The 24,572-nt window shown below is 44.9% G+C and overlaps 1 protein-coding gene across 1 annotated transcript; it reads right to left on the bottom strand.

The window, feature by feature from the left end:
- Positions 1-617: 617 nt before the first annotated feature.
- On the bottom strand, positions 618-24,483 carry actmap (actin maturation protease). The gene is made up of 6 exons (XM_062962836.1): positions 23,629-24,483; positions 13,482-13,550; positions 13,213-13,337; positions 12,808-12,937; positions 7,940-8,010; positions 618-3,727 (listed from the first exon to the last, which is right to left on the bottom strand). Exons 1-6 carry the CDS (start codon positions 23,811-23,813, stop codon positions 3,390-3,392), a joined length of 918 nt encoding a protein of 305 aa, XP_062818906.1. The 5' UTR covers positions 23,814-24,483; the 3' UTR covers positions 618-3,389.
- Positions 24,484-24,572: the final 89 nt, after the last annotated feature.

Raw genomic sequence — 24,572 nt, 5'->3', positions numbered from 1 at the left:
TTGTCAACTACTCCTTCATGTTGACTTTAATTGTCCTCAGCCAGTGCCATTTCTAAATAAACCCTTGTGGGAAGGTGTGGTAGACCACTGTCATGCTGGTAATAAACTCCAGAGGGAACAGGGAAGGTACAGCTATTTTTAAAGGCGGCCACAAAAGATGTTCGCTTCCTGCCGCCGTGGTCAGGCAGCCTGCCAAGGAAAGGTAGAAGAATGGGACAATAGCAGCTGCGGAGGGAGAGAGCTGGAAATAGGACTAAGGAAATGGGGAGGAAGGTGGGCCTGACGTCAATGGGCCCCACAGATGCCAAGGAGTACAACTTCTAGGTCAGAAAGGCGCTATCTGATAAAATTAGGAGCCGTTCTTGGAGCCTTTCATCCTTGGGCAAAGGGCAAGGACTCTTGCGCTCTGGGAATAAACACATAGGCTATTCTCAAAAGCAACAAGATTACCATCACTTCCATTACACCTTAAATATTCAAAATTTTGTAATCATTTTTTTTTGTTCCACACTGGAGCAAACCTGAAGGATTACATACGGATTATAAATGGAAGGAATGATGCCAAGAGACAGCCATAATTTGCATTGCCCAAGTTTACAATGTTGTAAATATACACCATTTCTCCAGAGAAATAAAAAGGAAAGTAAGGCTTAGTTGCAGTGAGTTTTCCAGGCTGTATGGCCATGTTCCAAAAGCATTCTCTCCTGACATTTCGCCCACATCTGTAGCAGGCATTCTCAGAGGTTGTGGGGCCTGTTGGAAACTACGCAAGTGGGGTTTATATATCTGTGGCATAATGTCCAGGGTGGAAGAAGGAACTCTTGTCTGTTTGAGGCAAGTGTGAATGTTGCAGTTGGTCACCTTGATTAGCACTGAATGGACTTGCACCTTCAAAGCCTGGCTGCTTTCTGCCTGGGGATCCTTTGTTGGGATGTGTTAGCTGGCCATGATTGTTTTCTCTCTAGAATTCCCCTGTTGTCTGAGTTTTGCTCTTTATATACTGTCCTGATTTTAGAGGGTTTTTTAATACTGGTAGCCAGATTTTGTTCAGAAAGCAGCCAGGCTTTGAAGCTGCAAGGCCTCAATCTCCCCGGAGACTATGGGTGGCTTACATGGGGACAAGCCCGATCCAACAAAGATTAAAACCAAACACAGATTAAAACATATCTCAATAAAATCAACGACATTACAAGAAGATAATAACATAAAAACAGCATCATCAACAGCCAATACTCTGAGCAGTAATGGGTACTGAAATTTGGGGAGAAGGGAATTGTGTAATAGAATTCCAGAACAGGGCTGGTGGACAAGAATGCAAGGGCCAATAATAAATTGGAAGTAAAAAAGCAATGTCTGTTTAAAACGCAGAACCTATAGGAGGAAGGACCAGGGATAAAGTGTGGGAGCTGTTGGTAGATATAGTTTGGGGCCGAATATCTTGTGAACTGCTTAATCGAAAGCCCAGCAGAACATCCAAATTTCCCTCCTTTCTTAGATTTAGCTTCTTTAAAAAAAAAACCCAACACATTATTTATTATTGGCCTTAAACAAGCCTGGCTTTGAAACCAAAGGAAATTCCAGACATTTTTTTTCCTGACGCCTTGCTATTCTGGGAATGTAACAATGAATGGCTGTTTATTCTTCCTTTGTGGGGAGGAAGTCAAAACCTTAGGATATTCCTAAAGTCCTCGCTGGCAGTTTTATGTGTGTTGGCCGAGAATCATTTCCCAATGATCTGCACATTATGTGGAATTTACTATTCGTGGTACAGTGTTTCGGGGACACAGTGGGCCAAGTCTTCCTGGTCAGTAGGTTTGCTGGAGTCTCCTTTCCAAAGGTAGAATCTGCCACACTTTTGGATGAAGCGAGAAGGGAACTGGTGTTTTGCTAACTTGAGCATGCTTATCCTAAATGAGAACCGAAGGCAGGTTGCTCTATTGAATCCAAGATATAGCATCCTTTGAGCCACTCTGGTATAACACTCTGAGTGTTGAACTAGGACTCTGTGAGTTCTTGTGTGTCTTCAAGTCTTATGGTGGCCCAACTAGAGGGTTTACTGAGAGTGTGTGACTTCGCAAGGGTCACACAATGGGTTATCAAAATTCAAACGCCCACTCGGCCACAAAACCCACTGAGTGACATCGGGCAGGTCAATTTCGATCTTAGGCTGGATCTACACTGCCCTGTATCCCAGGATCTTTGGGGGGAATTCACTTTGATTTGTGGGAGTTGTAGTTCAACTACATCCAGAGAGCACTGTGAACCCAAACACTGATGGATCTGGACCAAACTTGGCACACATACCTGATCTGCCAAAATTTGATTACTAGAAGGATTTGGGGGGGGGGGGGGGGACTAGCATTCCTTTCTGTGAGTTGCAGTTCACCCACAAACAGAAACTATGACCTCCACCGATGATGGACCTGAACTAAAAGGCACACAGAATTTGCATGGCTAACTCAACCCCACTGATGATGCATCTAGAACAAACTTGCCCAATGTAACAAACTAAGTTCTGATGCAGTTTCTCGAGGTTAACCTGGCATGATGAGAGTTGTAGTTCACCTACAACCTTATGCATTGTTGTACAATTTTTAAAAATGACTTTTTAAAAAGTACCCAAGCTAGTTGTTCTCAACTTCTTACAAAACATACACCGTTTTTGAGTTGAGAGACAGTCTATTTTATTTTGAGAAGGAAGGAAAAGCAGAGGAGACGTCAACATTTCTTCTTCCCAGATGATCACAAAACCTGTCTAGCAACCATGGAGTTTCCCTGCTGAGTCTGCTGGGGTAAGTGAGCAAAGGATCGTATTGCTACCATACAGACATTTGAAATACCATGCACGGATGATTCCAATTCAATGGTATGTCTTTAATGACACATCCCAGTGCTTGAGGGGGAATAAAGGCAGACAGTGTGGCGTAATGGGTTGCATGTTGGACTAGGTCACCGGCAGACCAGGGTTCAAATTCCTTGCTTGGCCGTGGAAACTTACTGGGTAACCTTGAGCGACTCAGACTCTCAGAGGAAATCTCTTCTGAACATATCTTGCTGAAGAAACATTGTGGGAGATTTACCTTAGGGCTGACACAGGACAGAAAACAACTTGAAAGCAAATTATTTTTTAAAACCCTACAAAAAGGCAATCCCATCCCACTTTTCTCATAGTTGCTGTCCTCAATAATAATAATAATAATAACAACAACTTTATTTTTATATCCCACCTCCATCTCCCCGAAGGGACTCGGGGGGGGGGGGGGGGTTTACATGATTCTGTAGCCTTAAAAATTCTGTGTCCTTAAAAAAAACCAATCCAAACTCCTGTTAAGGCCACAGTTGTCCATAACTTTGGAAAGCATCCCATTCACCCTTCCAGTGATGACCATTCAGCGCGGCTTGTGGATCTCTGATCCTCCAGGCCGCAGCAGCACTGCCTTTCCACACAGCCCCTCCCGCACACCGCCTGCAGGCACAATATAAACCTTGCCATCCGCTGCCCTTTTGGGGCTGAAGTCCGTTAGCTGGGCATTGCTCTCTTGCAGCAGAGTGTAGCTCCACAGCTGATAGCGGCAGCTCTTGCCCTGCTTGGAAAGCAAATATGTTTCGGCCACTGCATCCAAAGGGAAGGACGACGCAGAAGGGCTGGCGTGGAAGAGTCCCGGGATCTCTTTGTCTTCCTGGCAAGGAGGGAGCTGGAAGCCACGCTTCAGACCAAGCAAAGCTCCTGTGCAAACAACACGAGAGAGACACGTTACCTGCAGGCAGCTGTCATTAGAAATGTCTGCAAAATAATTGAGGACTATGAGATTAGAATCATAGAATTGGAAGGGACCCCAAGAGCAATCTAGTCCAACCCCTCCTCTGCAGAAATACACTGAATGTTTTAAATGTAGTCTCAGGACCACCCCATAGTTACCAAAGTCCATGTCGTCGCTAATGTCAAATGTGAAAAATCAAGGCAGATAATAATAAAGCCGCTATCAGGACCTCAAGATTGAACTTCAAAGACTCTGGCAGAAACCAGTGCAGGTGGTCCCGGTGGTGATGGGCACATTGGGTGCCGTGCCAAAAGATCTCAGCCGGCATTTGGAAACAATAGACATTGACAAAATTACGATCTGCCAGCTGCAAAAGGCCACCCTGCTGGGATCTGCGCGCATCATCCGAAAATACATCACACAGTCCTAGACACTTGGGAAGTGTTTGACTTGTGATTTTGTGATATGAAATCCAGCATATCTATCTTGTTTGCTGTGTCATAATAAAATAATAATAATTTTATTTGTATACTCCACCCCCCGCTTCAAAGGGACTTGGGCAGGTTACAACAAGTAATACAGTAGAGACTTGCTTATCCAACATAAACAGGTCGGCAGAACGTTGGTTAAGCAAAAATGTTGGATAATAAGGAGGGATTAAGAAAAAGCCTATTAAACGTCAAATTGCGTTATGATTTTACAAATTAAGCACAAAAACATCATGTTTTACAACACATTGACAGAAAAAGCAGTTCAATACACAGTAATGTTATGTAGTAATTACTGGATTTACGAATTTAGCACTAAAAATTGCAATGTATTGAAAACATTGACTACCAAAAACATCTGTCTGTCTGTCTGTCTGTCTGTCTGTCTGTCTATCTATCTATCTATCTATAAAAGGGTAATGAAATTTCGGCCTAGGACAAAACAACAAAACTAAACACCCCTCAACCTCGAAAATTGACAGCACAATCCCTCATTCACGTCTCTACGTTCATACAACAAAAAGAAAAGAAAAATAAAGTCCTAATTACAGGGAGAGGAATAATTGTTTTTATCCAATTGCTGCCAGTTAGAAGGTCAAGCTCTGCCTACTTGGTCTCCTAGCAACCCACTCAGCCCAGGGAACAGGCAGAGTTAGGCTTCACTTAGGCCTCTTCCCCACTGCCTATAAAATACAAATTATCAGATTTTAACTGGATTATATGGCAGTGTAGACTCAAGGCCCTTCCACAGAGCTATATAACCCTTTACTCTTTACCTTAACTACCACCAATTCCTGAATACTTTATTTCCCATACCACCACACTTGGCCACAGCAACGCGTGTCCTGGCACAGCTAGCTGACTACTAAAAAGCAAACTGTGTTGGATAATACAGAATGTTGGATGAGCAAAGGTTGGATAAGTGAGACTCTATTGTAATACAAAATTATGAGCATATATGATAAACAACAACAACATTATCATTAATGCAATTTAAAATACCATAAATATTAAAAAGTAACAGTTTACAAACTATTTGTCCTGTACAACCAATCTACAAGCTAAAATTCACAGCAACAGAGCAATTTAAACCAATACTATAAAAACACTCCAAGTATATATCACCATTTAACCAGCATTCCTGTGTCTGATGGTTTCCAGTGTAGTCCAGCCATCCTCAAAGGCTTGCTTAAATAGCCAAGTTTTTAGTTCCTTCCTAAAGGTTAATAAGGTGGGCATTTGGCTACCCTTTTAAATTTCTTTTTTCAATATTTTAAAGCCATGGATGGTTGAATCCATGGGTGGCTGACTGTACCATCCTTCTCCTGGGATTGTTGTAGATCATTAATGAAGTTATCCTTCTTTTCTCAAGTGGCAGCCTTTAGTCCTAACTGGTTCTTCTGGCCAAGGCCATCCTTCCTAGCTGGACTCCACTTTACTGTGTTCAATATGCCAGCTACTGTTCTGACTCCTGCTACTAGCAATGAAGTTGCATTAAAACAGGGTGTATGTGTAACACCCTGCAGTAATTATAGACATCAGAATACTCATTTTGTAATGTCTGTGTGTACATGTTTATGTGATGATCAGTAGGTGGAAGGTAATCCACTTCTAGTTCGATCCGCTTGCAACGATGTTATGAAATTAAATAATGATATTTTGCTCTCGAAATGTGTCAAACTGCACTTCAATTAAAAAAACCCTGCAAATGATAATCATTTAAATAGTTTTGTAAATACTTCACTTCAAATAAATAGAGAATGGTCCTTTGAAGTCAAAGAAGTAGTCTTCTCCAGAACAGGTCAAAACACGAAAAGTCCTTGATAGACCTTGTCCAAGATTTTACATTACTGAGCACAGTGTAAAGGTTTCACTGGTTGAGCTACTCTATGGTTTTCATCTCACCACCCCTGGGTTCACTGTTCTGCTGCAAGAAACTCCCCTTCTCCATAGTCATAGGGAGCTGCAATGGGTTAAACCCTTGTGCCGGCTGAACTGCTGACTTAAGACTTGAGAATTGACAGTTCGAATCCGCAATATGGGGTGCGCTCCCATCCGACAGCCCCAGCTTCCCATGCGGGGACATGAAAGAAGCTTCCCACAGAATGGCAAGACATCCGGGCATTCCCTGGGCAATGTCTTCATAGACGCTGATTTTTCTCACACCAGAAGCGACTTGCAGTATATAATTAATCTGCTTCTGACACGATAAAAAAATTGAATAATCGATGAAGAATTCATAGTGAGAACCATACATACAACTATGTCCCAATAGGCAAGCATAGACTGATGACATCCTTCACTGAGATCCACCGGGATGTTTGGGAGGTTTCGTGAAGTCATAACTTCATACCTGGCTATGGGAACATAGCCAGATACCTCTCCAATCATGCCTGTTCTATACTGGCTATGAAGGGGAGGGTATGGCAGCAAAAACGTAAGTTTGAAGTGAAGTTGATCATTGCAGAAGGCTCAAGATAAGCCAAAAATAAATAAACAAGAGATGACATTGTAGAATCAATGCATTTTGCTGCCCCAGATACTCGTCCTCCTAGGATTGAACAGCTCTAAGCAATGGCAGTTAAAGTGGTTTTAAATTGCATTAATTCCGAAGTATGGATGTAGCCCAGGCAAGGGCCAACTTTGGCCCTCCCTCCAGGTATTTTGGACTTCAACTCCCACAATTCCTAACCGCCGGTCCAAAACACCTGGAGGGAGGGCCAAAGCTGGCCAATGCCTGATGTAGCCCATGACACAGGCATGCTATGGACTTAATACTTCCATATGTCACGACCAGGATGCCAGCAGAGGCCTCTCAAGGGAGCTGTCCAAGGTCTCAAGTTTCAGTCTGGGAACTACTACCCCCTTGTGGCTAATATTTTGTGTGCTGGAGAAATAATTTTATTTGTCTGTAATCTCACAGAAGCATTCAGTTGAAACAGACTTGAGGGCCATCTAGTACAATTGGTCCTCTATATCCATAGTTCTACATCAGTGGTTCCAACCAACCACATTTTGATTTTTTTTAAATCACAAAAGGCAATGCTTGATTTTGCTGAACACTATGCTGATGCTGGGGCCCCTGTTGGAACAGTGTGTTAAAGCACTGAGCTGCTGAATTTGCAGACCAAAAGGTTCAAATCCTGGGAGCGGACTGAGGGCCCGCTGTTAGCCCCAGCTTCTGCCAACCTAGCAGTTCGAAAACATGCAAATGTGAGTAGATCAATAGGTACTGCTCCGGCGGGAAGGTAACGGCGCTCCATGCTGTCATGCCGGCCACATGACCTGGAGATGTCTATGGACAACGCTGGCTCTTTGGCCTAGAAATGGAGATGAGCACCAACCCCCAGAGTCGGTCACGACTGGACTTAATGTCAGGGGAAACCTTTACCTTATGGTGATGCTACATACATACCTTGCTGTAGCCTCCCACTATTTCACAGATACTTGAGTATATAATTCAAAAGGGCTGTTGAACCAAACAGATGTTGAGAGTCCCCTGAACAACCTTTTGCCATATAGGAACACACAGCTAAAACACTGCTGAGAAATGGCTTCCAAACCTGTTTAAAGACCTCCAGTGAAAGATAGCCCACCAAAGACTCATTGCTTAGGAAGAAATGGAATAGCCAGTTCTGAAGCCATCTCTACTAGTCCTCTCTGAGAGTCACAGCCAAGAGCACAATATACCTGAAGCGATGGCCCAGTGAGCCTTGTGGCCGCCCCGGAAGCAGGGTTCATGGTTGAAGTCTTCATCATAGCTGGGTCAGATGTTAAGGCCTGCACTAAGAGATACTTGGTGCTAATGGAAAGGGAGGAATTGTAGCCTTTGGCATATTATACCTCTTGGGAAGAGCTATTCTTCCATATGCTGCACTAAATTGGTCCTATATGTCCAACAATGTCAAGGAGAGGAACCCTGGAAGCAGGACTACAGAGTCAGTGTGCCAAAATACTTACTTCAATTCCCCCATTTGATTCCGATGCCTCCAATGTTAAATGCATATTAATTAGAAACAAAAAATTTTTTGCAGTAAAATAGGAACAACAAAATTATTGCACTAGACATTTCATCATCACCACTATGTGAATCAACAGGCAACCAAGGCTCCTTCTACACTGCCATGTAAAATCCAGATTATCTGCTTTGAACTGGATTATATGGCAGTGTAGACTCAGATAATCCAATTCAAAGCAGATAATGTGGATTAGGATTCACTCAGCACTTTAAGTATTACTCCTGCTGTGTATTATCCCTCCCTGATAATTCGACAGTGCTTTGCACCTTGGCCTGGATCTTTTGACCCACATTGTGATTTTAATATTATTTTGTATATTGATTTTCTATGACTGTTTTTAATCATGTTGTAGTTTTATTGTTTGGTGATTTGTTTAATGTTTTTATTTGACTTGTATTGTTGTACCCGGGCATGGCCCCATGTAAGCCGCCCCGAGTCCCCTTGGGGAGATGGGGCGGGATATAAGAATAAAATTATTATTATTATTATTATTATTATTATTATTATTATTATTATTATTATTATTATTATTATATTATCCCTTTTGATAATCTGTATTATATGGCAGTGTAGATGGGGCCCTAGATTGACAGAACCTAAATATATTTCCATTTCATTAAAATAGTTGAACAAGGCAAATTCCCTCAATGTCTATCCAGGTAAATGAACAACTAGGTATTTAATGAATGTTAAAAAGGTAAATATAAAATAATGTAATTTATTTCTTGTTATAGTGGTATACTTTCATGTTATTTCCAGCTAAGGCAAACCTATCATGGAGTTTCTAGGGCTGAAAAAGTGGGGATTGCCTAGGAGTTCCATAGAATCAAACCCTGGTCTCTAGAGTCGCAATTCAGAGGTCACTACACCATGCTGGCCCTCATTTATCATATACTAGCTGTGCCCGGCCACTCGTTGCTGTGGCGAAGTCTGGTGTTATGGGAAATAAAGTATTGAGGAATAGGTGGTAGTTAAGATAAAGGGTAAAGGTTTTCCACTGACATTAAGTGCAGTCGTGTCTGACTCTGGAGGTTGGTGCTCATCTCCATTTCTAAGCCGAAGAGCCAGCGTTGTCCGTAGACTCCTCCAAGGTCATGTGGCATGACTGCATGGAGCGGCGTTACCTTCCCGCCGGAGCAGTACCTATTGATGCACTCACATTTGCATGTTTTTGAACTTCTGGGTTGGCAGAAGCTGGGGCTAACAGTGGGGGCTCTCTCCGCTCCCCCAATTCAAACCTGCAGCCTTTCAGTCCGGAAGTTCAGCTGCTCAGCCCTTTAACACTCTGTGCCATCAGGGGATATTATTTCCTAAAGGTTGTGAATATACAATATTTCTGATTGTTTTTTTTTTTTGTCTGTTGGAGGCAAGTATGAATGCTGCAATTAGGGAAAATGATTAGGGTGTAATGGCCTTGCAGCTTTAAAGCCTGGCTGTTTCCTCCCTGAGTGAATTTTTTGTTGGGAGGTGTTAGCTGACCCCGATTGTTTCCTGTCTGGAATTCCCTTGTTTTCAGAGTGGTGTTCTTTGTGATATTTTATGTGCTTCTACTGTCTGTGGCCCTGAGAAAACAGAGGATTTGACAGACTTTGATGATGGGAATACTTTGTTGGGAGGTGTTAGCTGGCCCTGATTGTTTCCTGTGTGGAATTCCCCTGTTTTCAGGGTGTTGTTCTTTATTTAGTGTTCTGATTTTAGAGATTGTATTGTTCTGTTTTATTATACCACATTAATTTTTATATATTCTGATTTTAGTGTTTTTGAATACTTGGAGCCAGATTGTATTCATTTTCACGGGTTGACCGCAACACAATAATAATAACAATAATAATAATAATAATAATAATAATAATAATAATAATAATAATGATAGTACAGTAGAGTCTCACTTATCCAACATAAACAGGCCAGCAGAACGTTGGATAAGTGAATATGTTGGATAATAAGGAGGGATTAAGGAAAAGCCTATTAAACATCAAATTAGGTTATGATTTTACAAATTAAGCACCAAAACATCACAATATATTGAAAACATTGACTACAAAAATGTGTTGGATAATCCAGAACGTTGGATAAGCGAGTGTTGGATAAGTGAGACTCTACTGTAATAATAATGGCTTTGGTAATATGCAGTGCTTCACTCCCTTCTCAGCTTCCTTTCTGGAAGAATCCTTTCTTAGGAGGTGTTAGCTGGCCCTGATTGTTTCCTTTGTGGAATTTCCAATTTCACTGCTTTCAGAGTGTTGCTCTTTATTTACTGTCCTGGTTTTAGAGATTATATTGTTCTGCATTATTCTATCCCAGTAATTATTTCATATTAAAGTAGAATCTCACTTATCCAACATTCGCTTATACAATGTTCTGGATTATCCAACGCAGTCTGCCTTTTCATAATCAATGTTTTTGTAGTCAGTATTTTAAATTCATTGTGATATTTTAGTGGTAAATTTGTAAATACAGTAGAGTCTCACTTATCCAACATAAACGGGCCAGCAGAATGTTGGATAAGCGAATATGTTGGATAAAAAGGAGGGATTAAGGAAAAGCCTATTAAACATCGAATTAGGTTATGATTTTACAAAGAAAACAAAATATCATGTTAGACAACAAATTTGACAGAAAAAGTAGTTCAATACGCAGTAATGCTATGTAGTAATTACTGTATTTACGAATTTAGCACCAAAATATCATTATATATTGAAAACATTGACTACAAAAATGCGTTGGATAATCCAGAACGTTGGATAACGAGTGTTGGGTAAGTGAGACTCTACTGTAATTACTACATAGCATTACTGCGCATGGAACTACTTTTTCTGTCAAATTTGTTGTATAATATGATGTTTTGGTGCTTAATTTGTATAACGATTACCTAATTTCATGTTTAATCGGCTTTTCCTGAATCCCTTATTATCCAACATATTCACTTATCCTGCCGGTCTGTTTATGTTGGATAAGTGAGACTCTACTGTATATTGATAATCTTATATCATCTGCTGAGAACTGGATTATATGAGGCCCCTTCTTCACAGCTGTATAAAATGCACTGAAGTGGATTATATGGTAGTGTGGAGTCAAGATAATCCAGTGCAAAGCAGATAATATAAGATTATAAATGGGTTATATAGCTGTGTGGAAGGGCCTTGAGTTTACACTGCCATATAATCCAGTGCAAATTAGATAATCTGTGGAAGAGGCCTAAGAGAGGCCTAGGTCTGCCTGTCCCCTCGGCTGAGTTGGTTGCTAGGAGACCAAGTGGGCAGAGATTAGCCCTGTAACTGGCAGCAATTGGATAAAAACAATTATTCCTTTCCCTCTAATTAGGACTTTATTTTTCTTTTCTTTTTGTTGTATCAACCTAGAGGCGTGGATGATGGGTTGTGTTGTCAAATTTCGAATTTTGTTGTTTTGTCGGTTGCCATGATGCCATCACTCATTTATATATATAGATAAGGAGCCCCCGGTGGCATAATGGCGTAAAGCCTTGTAACCTGAAGGTTGAGTTGCTGACCTGAAGGCTGCCAGGTTCGAATCCCACCGGGGGAGAGCGCAGATGAGCTCCCTCTATCAGCTCCAGCTCCATGTGGGGACATGAGAGAAGCCTCCCACAAGGATGGTAAAAACATCAAAACCTCCTGGTGTCACCTGGGCAACGTCCTTGCAGACGGCCAATTCTCTCACACCAGAAGCGACTCAGGTTGCTCCTGACACACAAAAAAATTAAAATTATCATATAAGTGATAATCTTATAGGTTTGCCCATGCCTGGTATATACCTATGCATCAGCATAGTGTTCATATAATTCAGTGGTTCCCAACCTTTTTTTGACTAGGGACCATTCTCCAACATTAGTACCAAAAGGGTTACAAGTCAGTTTTTGGTCAACTTTAGATTCAGTTTGGTTATTTTGGTCTGATTCAGAAAACTGCATTGGATAGACCACATCAGCTCTAGTTTCTGATACAAACATATGCCATCCAGTAGTTGCCATCTGCTTGCCCACAGATTTAATAATCTAGAGCTGGTGTGGTCTATCCAATGCAATTTTCTGAATCGGAACCCCAAATAACCCCAGGAACAGGCCTAAAAACTAAGATACCAAGGCGACCCGCTTCCAGGCACTACATGGAATGGCTCTGCTCAGAGGGACGGAGGAGGAGAAGCAGCAGTCAGGAGGCTTATTGTCGCACCTTTCGTGGGTAGTCAGCCTCTCCCCTCCCAACATCCCCATTGCCTTGGCACTATAAGAGAGTTTTGCGAGACCAGTCGCTCTCATTGCAACTGTGTAGTAACGGTGAGGCCATGGAACATATTTTAGTTCTGATATAATCTTATATGTTTGTAATTTGAATTTGTACTCAGACTAAGTACATTCCTACCAACTCTCCACTCAGACAGAGAGCTTCTAACTCCATGACTCTGGTTCAACAGTTCTGCTTGAAAAGGGAAAGCCAAACTTCTTAATTACTCCTCAATTCTTCTGAAACATGAACAAATCACCTCCCCGATACCCTGTATTCAACCAGATTCCAAGGATACGGGATGAGCACAGGGAAGCCAGCACTTAGATGTCGAAGGATCCTTTCGCGGTTCTCTCCCTCCAGCTTTCCCGACAGCAGCTCCGTTTGGCAAGGAAACACCTCCCCAGCCAATTTGGCCATGTCAGCCGCTGAACCAGGGAGAGGACACAGGGAAAGGTGATACAAAAGTGATAAAATAAATGTTCTACCAACTATTTCCCATTTATTCCTAGGGACATGCAAAAGGTACATGCCTTGTGTGTAAAATAAGCAAACTGCAGGCCAAAATACATGCATTTCATCATTTGTATGATCTGGCAGGAGAAAGGTTGTCAGATTTAGCTCTGAAAGCCAAAGATGACCACCATCTGGGCATGTCTGCAGGATGGATTACTATATTCACTGCCCCTCCTCAATTACAAACCTGAGAACATTTCCCCCTGAGCCGTATAGCCTCTTTCCAAAGCCACCTGCACAATTCTCCCGAAAGAAACCGCTCTGGGCAGAGAAAGCAAGGCACCAGCCATCCATAGGGCAACCAGACCACACCTGCAAGAGGAAAGCAGAGAGCGGTATGAAGTCCCATGCTTTTCATTTCAATAAGACTTTCCGCAAGATGCGTCATTTGAAGAATTCAAAACTATTCCCCACGTATTTCTAACTTTAAAGTAAAGATGAAAATTCAGTACTCACTGGGGACCCTCCTGGATTAAGGAAGGCACAGGGTTGTTGAAAAGAAGCCACTTTAAATGCTCACTGAAGCTGGAAAATAAGGAGAGAGAGAAACCAACATTAGCAGCACTTTGCTTCTCCTGCATAATTAATAAAGCTCTCATCTCCAAACTCTTAGGAGGAATGACTCAGGAAACTATCTCATCTGCCTCTGGAGTGGTGAGTAAAGGCAGGTAGATGCACATGGAAGATCCAAAGGGAAAAAAGAACACACTGAAAAACAAACATATTCTAGGGGAAGGTAACACTTTTGCAATTAACATATTTAAATTAGATACTGCTAGCCAAATTGTGGTTGCTAACAGTATTATATACACAGTTCCTTTTTCTTTGTCAAGCCAAAAGCTGAAACGGAGAGAAGGAAATAGAATAGGAGGAGAGAGAGAGCATCTAGCACTTCTTGAAATTCTGAGAAGTGTGTGGAGTTATGCAGTTCCTCAAAGCAGATCCTGATCAATAATTTTACGCAGAAGGATACAGGGCTATTAAAAAGCTCGGCCTCTCATTAAACAACGAGAAAACCAAAGTGCTCTTCCAGCAGTCATCAGCCAATCCCCCTGCAATGCCAGAAATACAGCTTAATGATTTAATGTTAGAAAAAGTTGACAATTTCTGCTACTTTGGCAGCCACCTCTCCACAAAAGTCAACAGGAACACTGAAATGTTTGAGGATCGGGATATCTGTACCATGGTGCTTGTTCATAAAGCTATTATCCTCCCAACCCTGTTATATGATGATGATGATGATGATAATTTATTTGTTTGACCAGTCATGTGATCATTTCAAAGTGCAACACAAATAAAAACAAGGCAAAACCCCTGTTATATGCCTGCAAAATGTGGACTGTCTACAGACGCCACAATCAACTCCTGGAACAATTCCATCAGCGTTGTATTCGAAAAATCCTGCTGTTACTAGTCAGACGCCAGCCAATATAAACAACTCAGTTTATTGCAAAAACAACACAAAAGAGCCTAAGAAACAACAAAAAGGAGGCTCAAAACACTTTCTCTTCAGTGTGAAGTAACAATGTCCAAAAAGAACTCAAAAGACCCAAACTTGGGATATAATCTGGATTATCCTGGAAAATAATCCAGATTAAAACAAACTTAGTTGAAAAAGCTGGAAACTCGCACCACCTGCTGGTTGGAGCTAAACAAACACAGGAAAGCTACCAGCAGTAACCCACAGTGACCAACGGACACACAATGCCCCAAAACGTTGCTAAAGCATAACCACGTTGTAAAGGAGAAGTCACAGCTGCAAATGTCCGGTCCGCGTCGTTAGGGACAAGTCACAGGCATGGAGTACCAGTCCAAGTCATCAGGGAGAAGTCACAGTCACCGAATTCCAGTCCAGGTCGTCAGGAAGAAGTCACAGTCACCGAATTCCAGTCCAAGGTAAACACAAAGAGCCAAAGTGACGGAGGCAAGCCGGCAGCTAATGCATAAAACCAACATCAAACAATCCAGTGCAAACCCACACAATGCCAGCCCCCGTTGACACTAAAAAACCAGGTTAACACTTACATCCCAAAGCAGTCTTCCAAACACGTCTTCTGAAACAGAGATCCCGAAAAGTGCCCAACAAAACACCTTGCCGATTGCAAAGTTACATTAGCAACAAACTTACTTTTATCTACAAGTCCTCCTCTGAACTTGAGCCAGCCAACTGTCAGAACCCTGCTACTAGAGCCTGGATGTGGCTCTGAGTTTCAGGGTCACTGACATTGATAAGACACCTGCGTCTCAGGACTCGGAGAAGAAACGGCTGCTGGACTTGGCGCGGAATCTGTGCGGGGTTTTGCTGAGCGGGAAGAGACTTTTCAAATGAGGGGGAGGGTATATAAAGGATGGTTGGCCGGAGCCTCCCATTCTTGGCTTTTCTGATGTTTATGTTTCCTGCAGTAAAGTTTCTGGTGATATCACAGAGATATCGTGTGTTCATTCAGGAGCGGCTGTAGTGAGCTGGCACTAAGCCAAGAATACGGACACCATCCCGCTGTAGCGGTGAGGTGCAACATGCAAGTGGAGGATGAAGAGCTCTTGAGCGCAGGAGGAGGAAGGTCGGGAAGGGCCACTCCCGAGCCGGACGCTGAGTTCCACCAGCTGGCGGCCCTGGCGTCATCCACCGCTTATGCCCAGCCGAATGGGGTAACCCAGAGGCGTGGAGTGGTGCAGGGAGACAGCACCGGAGGAGAGGAAGATTTACCTTCCCCAGCCCCACAAAGGATGGTGTTTCTGGAGGAGAGGATGTCGGCGATGGAGACCACCCTGGCAGTAATGCCGAGGGCGATGGAGCGCCTGGCGTTTTTGGCGGAGCCAGAGAGAGGAAGGGAACTTCGGGCTGGCTCAATGTGGGACATGAGCGTGGGAAGCAGCCAGGGCTTTGCAGACCTCCCAGCACCGAAGGGAAGGGAAATGCGAAAGGAGCCCGGCGCCCGGCCCAAGACCCAAACAAGCCTGACGCGGGTGGAGGAGAGTGACGACGAAGGGGAAAAGCCTCCGAGAATCCCGGCTACGCTCCCAGCTGAGACCCTAGTGCCCCTGGCGAATGCCGGGCGTGGCACAGGGCCAAGAGAAACAGCAGCGGGGCCCACTGGTCCGCAGGGGGGCTTGCAACGGGCGGAGGATTGGGGATTGCCGCCACAGGGACCCCTACCGAGACGAGAGGTGCTAAGGATCGAGTTTGGGGGAGAGTCCTCTGAACTGGATTTTTTCCTTACCACGGTGAGGGGCTATATGGAGGACAATGCTCACACTTTTAGAACGGAATTCAGCCGGATCCGGGCCATTGGTGCAGTGTTGAAGAGGGGAGCGGCTAGCTGGTACATTCAGCTGCACGCGCGGCGTGACCCATGTCTGGGGTCAGTCCAACGCTTTATGGGGGCCCTGGAGACCCGTTTCCGAGATCCATTGGAGCAAATCCGGGCGAGGGAGAAGTTGAAGACCGTCTCCCAGGGGCAGAGGTCGGTATCTGAGTATGCGGAGGAATTCCAATGCCTCGCCGAAAAGGTGCCGGAATGGTCTGCAGTGACAAAGATGGAACTCTTCAAAGAGGGGCTCAGGCGGGAGATCCTCTCCTGGGCTGTGCACCGTGATGAGCCTGACACACTGCACGGATGGATTCAGCTGGCGGGGCGCGTCGAGACATCGCTGGCCCAGGTGAGGAGGCACCGAGGAGGGCTACAGCAACAGCCGCAGATGAAAAAGGGGAGCTGGAAGGAGGGATCAACCCCAACCGGGAGGAGAGCGGAGCCGAGAGGGAACATGAGCGCCAGCAGGAGTGGCTGCTTCGTGTGCGGCCGGTTGGGCCACAGGGCTGCCGAGTGCTGGCAGAGAAAAGGGGAAGGCGGAGGCCCGCCCAAACCAAGAGCCGTGGCAGGAAAACGCGCCGAGGAAGAACCACCGATGAGGGACCATTCGGGGGGGGTTGGTAAGTCAGGACAAAGCTATGATAGTGGTCCCCATTCAGCTTGAAAATGGCAGCAAACAAGCAACATGCAAAGCGTTTGTGGATTGTGGATGTTCCAGGAACATCATTTCCCCTGAATTAGCTGGGGGATTGGGATGCGAAAGAACGAGCCTAGAATCCCCAATAGCATTTTCGCAGTTGGACGGATCCACAGCATCAGGATCGTTAGCTAGGCACAGTGCCGAAGATGTAAAGTGTAAGATAGGGAGTTGGGAAGGAAAGGTGTCATTTGTGATATCACAAATAGCCAACTATAATGTTATACTAGGCATGCCGTGGCTGGGGCAGGCCAACCCGCAAATCAACTGGGAGGATAAGAGCATGATTTTTGGGATGAGTTTGGAAGAAGGGAGCCAGGAAGTCGAGAGGGAGCCGGGAAAAAGGGGGGAGGAAGACTCTATCAGAATAGCAGAACTGGCAGATAAATTACTCCCAGAGTATCGTGATTTTGTGGACGTTTTTGACGAGAAGGAAGCAGACAATTTCCCACCGAAGCGGAGGGTTGAAGTGAAAATAGAGCTAGTCCCAGGAGTAGAGCTTCCCAAGGCAAAGATATACCCGATGTCGGCTAGGGAAAAGGAGGAACTGAGAAAGTACATTGATAAAAACCTAGCGAGGGGTTTCATAGAACCTTCGAATTCCCCTTTAGGGGCACCTGTGTTGTTTAGGCGGAAAAAGGACCAAACGCTGAGGCTCTGCATTGACTACAGAGGCCTGAATGCAATCAGTACTGTAAATAAATACCCTCTACCCTTAGTGAAGGACTTGATCGCCCAGTTATCGGAGGGGCAGATATTCACTAAATTGGATTTAATTGAGGCTTACCATAAATTGCAGATCAACCCAGAGGACAGGTGGAAGACGGCCTTCTCCTGCGCCTTCGGATTATTCAATTATTGTGTGCTCCCATTCGGTTTATGCGGGGGAGGGGCCGCGTTCATGCAATTAATCAACGAAGTGTTGCATCCATTATTGTACAAGGGAGTTTTTATTTTTTTAGATGATATATTGATAATGTCTCGGACCAAGGAGCAACACGTAGAACTAGTCAGGGAAGTCCTACAAAAGTTGAGGGAAGCGAAACTGTATGCGAAACTTGCCAAGTGCGAGTTCAATAAAGACCAGATAGACTTTCTGGGGTATAGGATTTCATCCCAGGGAGTGGCGATGGACCCTGCGAAGGTGGAAGACGTAAGGGGGTGGGAAGCCCCCAGAACACGGAAGCAGCTGCAATCCTTCCTGGGGTTCGCAAACTTCTATAGAACACTTATCAAGGACTTTGCGTGCCTCACTTTGCCATTAACTGATTTTTTAAAGACTAAAGGCAGGGGAGAAACAGCCAAAGTGAAGGCCCCTGGGGCCAAACTGACCTGGACAATAGAATGCCAGGAAGCTTTCGAAGCCCTAAAAAAGCGTTTTACTGAGGAGCCTGTCCTACAGCACCCTGATATGTCTAAGACCTTTGTAATACATTGCGATGCGTCAGACCGGGCATATGGGGCAGTCCTGCTGCAGAAAGACGAGGGGGGGAACCTGAAGCCATGTGGCTATCTGTCAAAAAAGTTTAGTGATACAGAAAAAAACTGGCCGATTTGGGAGAGGGAAGCCTTAGCGATTCTGAAAGCACTAGAGTGCTGGAGACACTTTCTGGAAGGGAGTGGAATACCGTTTGAGGTGTGGTCTGATCATAAAAATTTACAATATCTGAGATCCCCTCGCAAACTATAAGCGAAGCAGATTAGATGGGCCCAATATTTCAGCTGTTTTGATTTCAGACTCAAGTTCTTCCAGGGGAAACACAACATACTCGCTGACGCTCTCTCTCGGATGCCTCAGCACGGGGGAGGAATTCAGGAATCTGAGGGGAGCCTTTTCCTAGATAAGCAATGGGGCCTGGCAGTACTGACTCGAGCACAAGCGGCCAAAGAAAACAAACGTACTGCCATTTCCACGGGGGGAGGAGAAGTATGGGAGGGAGAGTTGAAGCGAGCATATGGAATGGACGAATGGTTACAAACGAACAAAGAACAGGGAGAACTGTGTGGGGATTTGGTGTTTGTTAATAAGAAATTGTATATTCCTAAATGTTTGAGACAAGAAATGTTAAGGAAATGCCACGATAACAAGGGTGCAGGTCATCTAGGCCCTACCAGGACTATTAAACTGTTGGCCAAACAATGCTGGTGGCCCGGAATGAGGAAAGACGCCAGGGGGTACGTCACGCAGTGTGAATTATGTGCAGAGGGCAAAACACCACCTGGGAAGCCCCAGGGGCTATTGCAGAAGGTGGTGGAGCCCATGAGGCCATGGGAATGCGTGGCAATGGATTTTGTAGGCGAACTACCCCCCAGCAGAGGCCACAGATACATTTGGACAATATTGGACCTATTCTCAAAACAGGCGCACTTTGTGGCCCTGCCAAAACTCCCCTCGGCTGAAAAGCTTGCGGATTTGTATGTAAAGCATGTATATCGCCTACATGGGTGCCCCGACAAAATAATTAGCGACCGGGGAGTCCAATTCACTGCAAAATTTTGGGGAAAATTCTTACAGCTGTTAGGAGCAGAAAGGAACCTGAGCTCGGCCTTTCATCCCGCGACCAACGGGGGGGTCGAACGTACCCAACAAACACTGTGCCAATTCTTGAGGATGTACACCAATTATAGACAGGACAATTGGTCAGACCTTCTGCCGTTTGCTGAGATGGCATTTAACGGGGCCGTACATTCGGCCACAGGTCGTGCCCCATTCGAAATAGTATACGGACAGGAGGTGGCACCTTTCCCCAGGCTACCCGAGTGGAAGGAAGGAGAGGGCCAGACCGACAAGGAATGGCCGGCTAAAATTAAGCAAGGGTGGCAGAACGTGGTGGAGGCATTGCGGGAAACGCAAAAGAAGTACAAGCTCTTTGCAGATCGTAGGCGCCGAGAGGGAGACAAATTGGGCGAAGGAGATCTGGTTTGGCTAAGCACAAAAAACCTGAAATTGGGGTTCCCATCTAAGAAATTGGCTCCACGCTATATAGGGCCGTTCAGGGTGGCGAAAAGAATAAACGAAGTGACCTATCAGCTGAGGCTACCCAAGGACCTAGGAAAGGTACACCCGGTATTCCATTGCAGCCTGTTAAAAAAGTACAAAGGAACTCTGGACAGCGGAGAACAATAGTTGTGTTAAATCTTTTCCTTCCAGGACGAAGGGGAGGAGGACGCCATGTCAGAACCCTGCTACTAGAGCCTGGATGTGGCTCTGAGTTTCAGGGTCACTGACATTGATAAGACACCTGCGTCTCAGGACTCGGAGAAGAAACGGCTGCTGGACTTGGCGGGGAATCTGCGCTGGGTTTTGCTGAGCGGGAAGAGACTTTTCAAATGAGGGGGAGGGTATATAAAGGATGGTTGGCCGGAGCCTCCCATTCTTGGCTTTTCTGATGTTTATGTTTCCTGCAGTAAAGTTTCTGGTGATATCACAGAGAGTCTCGTGTGTTCATTCAGGAGCGGCTGTAGTGAGCTGACACCAACGCCCCATCCACAGCTGGTTGCTGCAAATCCTCATCAGAGCTGGAGTCACCCAACGCCCCACCTCCAGCTGCAGCCCTTCTACGATCTCTCCAGCCAGACCACCTTCTATCCAAACCCAGGATCCATCTGTATCTTCTCCGTGCCATCCCTCAAATGTACCACTGCTTGTGGGTTCCTCAAGAATCTCCCAGATCTCCTGAACCTTAGTCCAATCCATCACCACACTCCCAGAGCCTGACATCCCATCCTCCTGACTCCCAGTCCCACAATCCCCTTCAAAATGGACGAAGGATTTGGGGAAATCCAACCCCAAATAGAGAAACAAGTTGTCCAGGAACACCTGGCCACTCTAAACGAATTCAAGTCGCCAGGGCCAGATCAACTACATCCAAGAGTACTGAAGGAACTAGCGGAAGTTATTTCAGAACCACTGACGATCATATTTGAGGGTTCTTGGAGAACGGGAGAAGTCCCAGCAGATTGGAGGAGGGCGAATGTGGTCCCTATCTTCAAGAAGGGAAAAAAGAACGACCCAAACAATTACCGTCCGGTCAGCCTCACGTCGATACCAGGCAAGATTCTGGAAAAGATCATTAAGGAAGTGGTCTGCAAACACTTAGAAACAGATGCAGTCATTGCTAATAGTCAACACGGATTTACCAAAAACAAGTCATGCCAGACTAATCTGATCTCTTTTTTCGACAGAGTTACGAGTTGGGTCGATACAGGGAATGCCGTAGATGTAGCGTACCTGGATTTCAGTAAGGCCTTCGACAAAGTCCCTCACAACCTTCTGGCAAACAAACTAGTAAAATGTGGGCTAGACAAAACTACGGTTAGGTGGATCTGTAATTGGCTAAGCGAACGAACCCAAAGGGTGCTCACCAATGCGTCGTCTTCATCTTGGAAAGAAGTCACGAGTGGAGTGCCGCAGGGTTCTGTCCTGGGCCCGGTTCTGTTCAACATCTTTATTAATGACTTAGACGAAGGGTTAGAAGGCACGATCATCAAGTTTGCAGATGACACCAAACTGGGAGGGATAGCCAACACTCCAGAAGAAAGGAGCAGAATTCAAAACGATCTTGACAGACTAGAGAGATGGGCCGAAACTAACAAAATGAAGTTCAACAGGGACAAATGCAAGATACTTCACTTCGGCAGAAAAAATGGAAATCAAAGATACAGAATGGGGGACACCTGGCTAGACAGCAGTACATGTGAAAAAGATCTTGGAGTCCTTGTGGACAACAAGTTAAACATGAGCCAGCAATGTGATGCGGCTGCTAAGAAAGCCAACGGGATTCTGGCCTGCATAAATAGGGGAATAGCATCTAGATCCAGGGAAGTCATGCTCCCCCTCTACTCTGCCTTGGTCAGACCACACCTGGAATACTGTGTCCAATTTTGGGCACCACAGTTGAAGGGAGATGTTGACAAGCTGGAGAGTGTCCAGAGGAGGGCAACTAAAATGATCAAAGGTCTGGAGAACAAGCCCCATGAGGAGAGGCTTAAAGAACTGGGCATGTTTAGCCTGCAGAAGAGAAGGCTGAGAGGAGACATGATAGCCATGTACAAATATGTGAGGGGAAGCCATAGGGAGGAGGGAGCAAGCTTGTTTTCTGCTGCCCTGCAGACTAGGACACAATGGAACAATGGCTTCAAACTACAGGAAAGGAGATTCCACCTGAACATTAGGAAGAACTTCCTCACTGTGAGGGCTGTTCGGCAGTGGAACTCTCTCCCCCAGACTGTGGTGGAGGCTCCTTCTTTGGAGGCTTTTAAACAGAGGCTGGATGGCCATCTGTTGGGGGTGCTTTGAATGCGATTTCCTGCTTCTTGGCAGGGGGTTGGACTAGATGGCCCATGAGGTATCTTCCAACTCTACTATTCTATGATTCTATGAAAACCCTCAAAGGTATCATCATCAGAGGGCTTCATAAGTATTTCCTGGATTCTCTTCCTTTGTTGCTCCTTATCAGAGTCTTGCTCACGAGCAGTTTTCCTGCCTCTTCTAATACAACTAGTAGGATCTCTACTTGAAGACTCCATCACAACACCTGCAAATCTCTTGGGAAGACAGGTGGACAAATGTCAGCGTGCTGGAAGAAGCAAAGGCCAATGCTCCTACGCCATCAACTCCACTGGGCTGGCCATGTTGTCCGAATGCCTGATCACCATCTCCCAAAGCAGTTACTCTACTCCCAACTCAAGAACAGAAAACAGAATGCTGGTGGACAGGAAAAGAAATTTAAAAATGGGCTTAAAGCTAACCTTAAAAACTGTAGCATAGACACTGAGAATTGGGAAACCCTGGACCTTGAGCGCTCTGACTGGATGTCAGCTGTGACCAGCAGTGTTGTAGAATTTGAAGACACATGAATGGAGGGTGAAAGTGAGAAACGTGCCAAGAGGAAGGCGTGTCAAGCTAACCCTGACCAGGACCGCCTTCCACCTGGAATCCGATGTCCTCACTGTGGAAGAACATGCGGATCAAGAATAGGTCTCCAAAGCCACCTACATATCCACCACCAAGACTTGGACAATAATATTCAGACAACGAGGGATCGCCTAAGTAAGGAATCCGTATATATATATCCACATAATTGAAATTATATACAGTAGAGTCTCACTTATCCAACATTCGCTTATCCAACATTCTGGATTATCCAACGCATTTTTGTAGTCAATGTTTTCAAAACATCATTATATTTTGGTGGTAAATTTGTAAATACAGTAATTACTACATAGCATTACTGCGTATTGAACACTTTTTCTGTCAAATTTGATGTATAACATGATGTTTGGGTGCTTAATTTGTAAAATCATAACCTAATTTGATGTTTAATAGGCTTTTCCTTAATCCCTCCTTATTATCCAACATATTCGCTTATCCAACATTCTGCCGGCCCGTTTAGCTTGGATAAGTGAGACTCTACTGTACATTTCTATTATGATTTAGAAACATTAATGTATCAGTTATCTTCAATATTTTGAGTTTTAGAATACAAAATATATTCATATATTATACTAAAAAAATGTTTTCCAAGTTCTGGCCTGTATCTAGGAGGGACCATCACCTGCCTAGTTTAGCTGGGGACCTCTGAGAGCTTCCCACCTGGCTTTCCTGCGCTTCAGGAGCTCATGAATCCCATCATGGTCCCCAGGATCAGTTTGTTCCAAGGCAGCTTTCAGAAGTTGTGGTCCTTGCAGCCCAGTGGCGGGGGGCGAAAGAAGAGGGGGTGGAGGGGGCAGCATCGGGGGAAGTGGCGGGGCCGGTGCATCCTCCAAGGCTTCGGACATGCTTTTCCTGGAGCATGGAGTGGCTCAGCAGCAAGGTCGAAGGGGCCCTTTGCTGCAGGTCCTTCCAAGGAGTGGTCCCAGAGAGACGACAAACACAAAGCTCGAGTTTGGAGGCTGCCAATCAAAGGTCGAAACCAGAGTTAAAGGCTGAAGGCGTCAGATCAAAGCTAGAGTTCAAGTCCGGAGACTGAAAATTGAAGGTCAAAACCAGAATTGGAGGCTCAAGGCATCAGATCAAAGCTAGAGTTCAAGTCCGTAATTTGCAAAACAAAGGTCAAAACCAGAGTTCCAGTCTTGGTCTCCTAGCCACAGGTCAAAATTAGATCTCAAGGCTCAAGAGTGCAGGTCAAAGTCTTGGGGTTACAGGTTAAAGAATCCAAGGATCAGAATTGAAGCTTCAAAACTTTAGGTCAAAGCTAGACCTCCAGTCTTGGGGTTGCAGGTCAAAGCTAGAATTCAAGGCTCCAGGATAAAAGTCAAGACTAGAACTCAAGACTGAAAGCTTCAGGTCTGGATGCTGCAAACCAAAAGTCAACAGAGTTCCAGTCTTGGGGTGCTCACTCCATGCATTGCCACTACTAGGCAAAGGTGCCACCCTCTCCTTTCTGCGCAGGCGCGTTATTGCCCTGCCTTCTTCTTCCAGAGCCGACTTGACCAAATACAGTCAATACAAATTCATCCAAGGACTAAGAGGGCTTTCGTTAGTCCGCTGGTTGGCCAATAGGAGCGCGCGTCGGGAAGTAGGGAAGGCTGCGTCGC

Source organism: Anolis carolinensis, unplaced genomic scaffold (assembly GCF_035594765.1).
Source record: "Anolis carolinensis isolate JA03-04 unplaced genomic scaffold, rAnoCar3.1.pri scaffold_10, whole genome shotgun sequence".
Lineage (NCBI taxonomy): Eukaryota > Metazoa > Chordata > Lepidosauria > Squamata > Dactyloidae > Anolis > Anolis carolinensis.
The sequence above is the reverse complement of the archived record's forward strand: the minus strand, read 5'-3'. Positions and strand labels throughout refer to the sequence as shown.

Excerpts from the sequence above, each read along its gene's own strand:
- actmap (XM_062962836.1), bottom strand. The coding sequence starts at position 23,813 with ATGTCCGAAGCCTTGGAGGATGCACCGGCCCCGCCACTTCCCCCGATG. Across the intron at positions 13,551-23,628 it reads CTGAAGCGCAGGAAAGCCAG|CTTCAGTGAGCATTTAAAGT; the intron begins GTGGGAAGCTCT and ends CTTATTTTCCAG. Across the intron at positions 3,728-7,939 it reads TCACTGGGCCATCGCTTCAG|GAGCTTTGCTTGGTCTGAAG; the intron begins GTATATTGTGCT and ends TTGTTTGCACAG.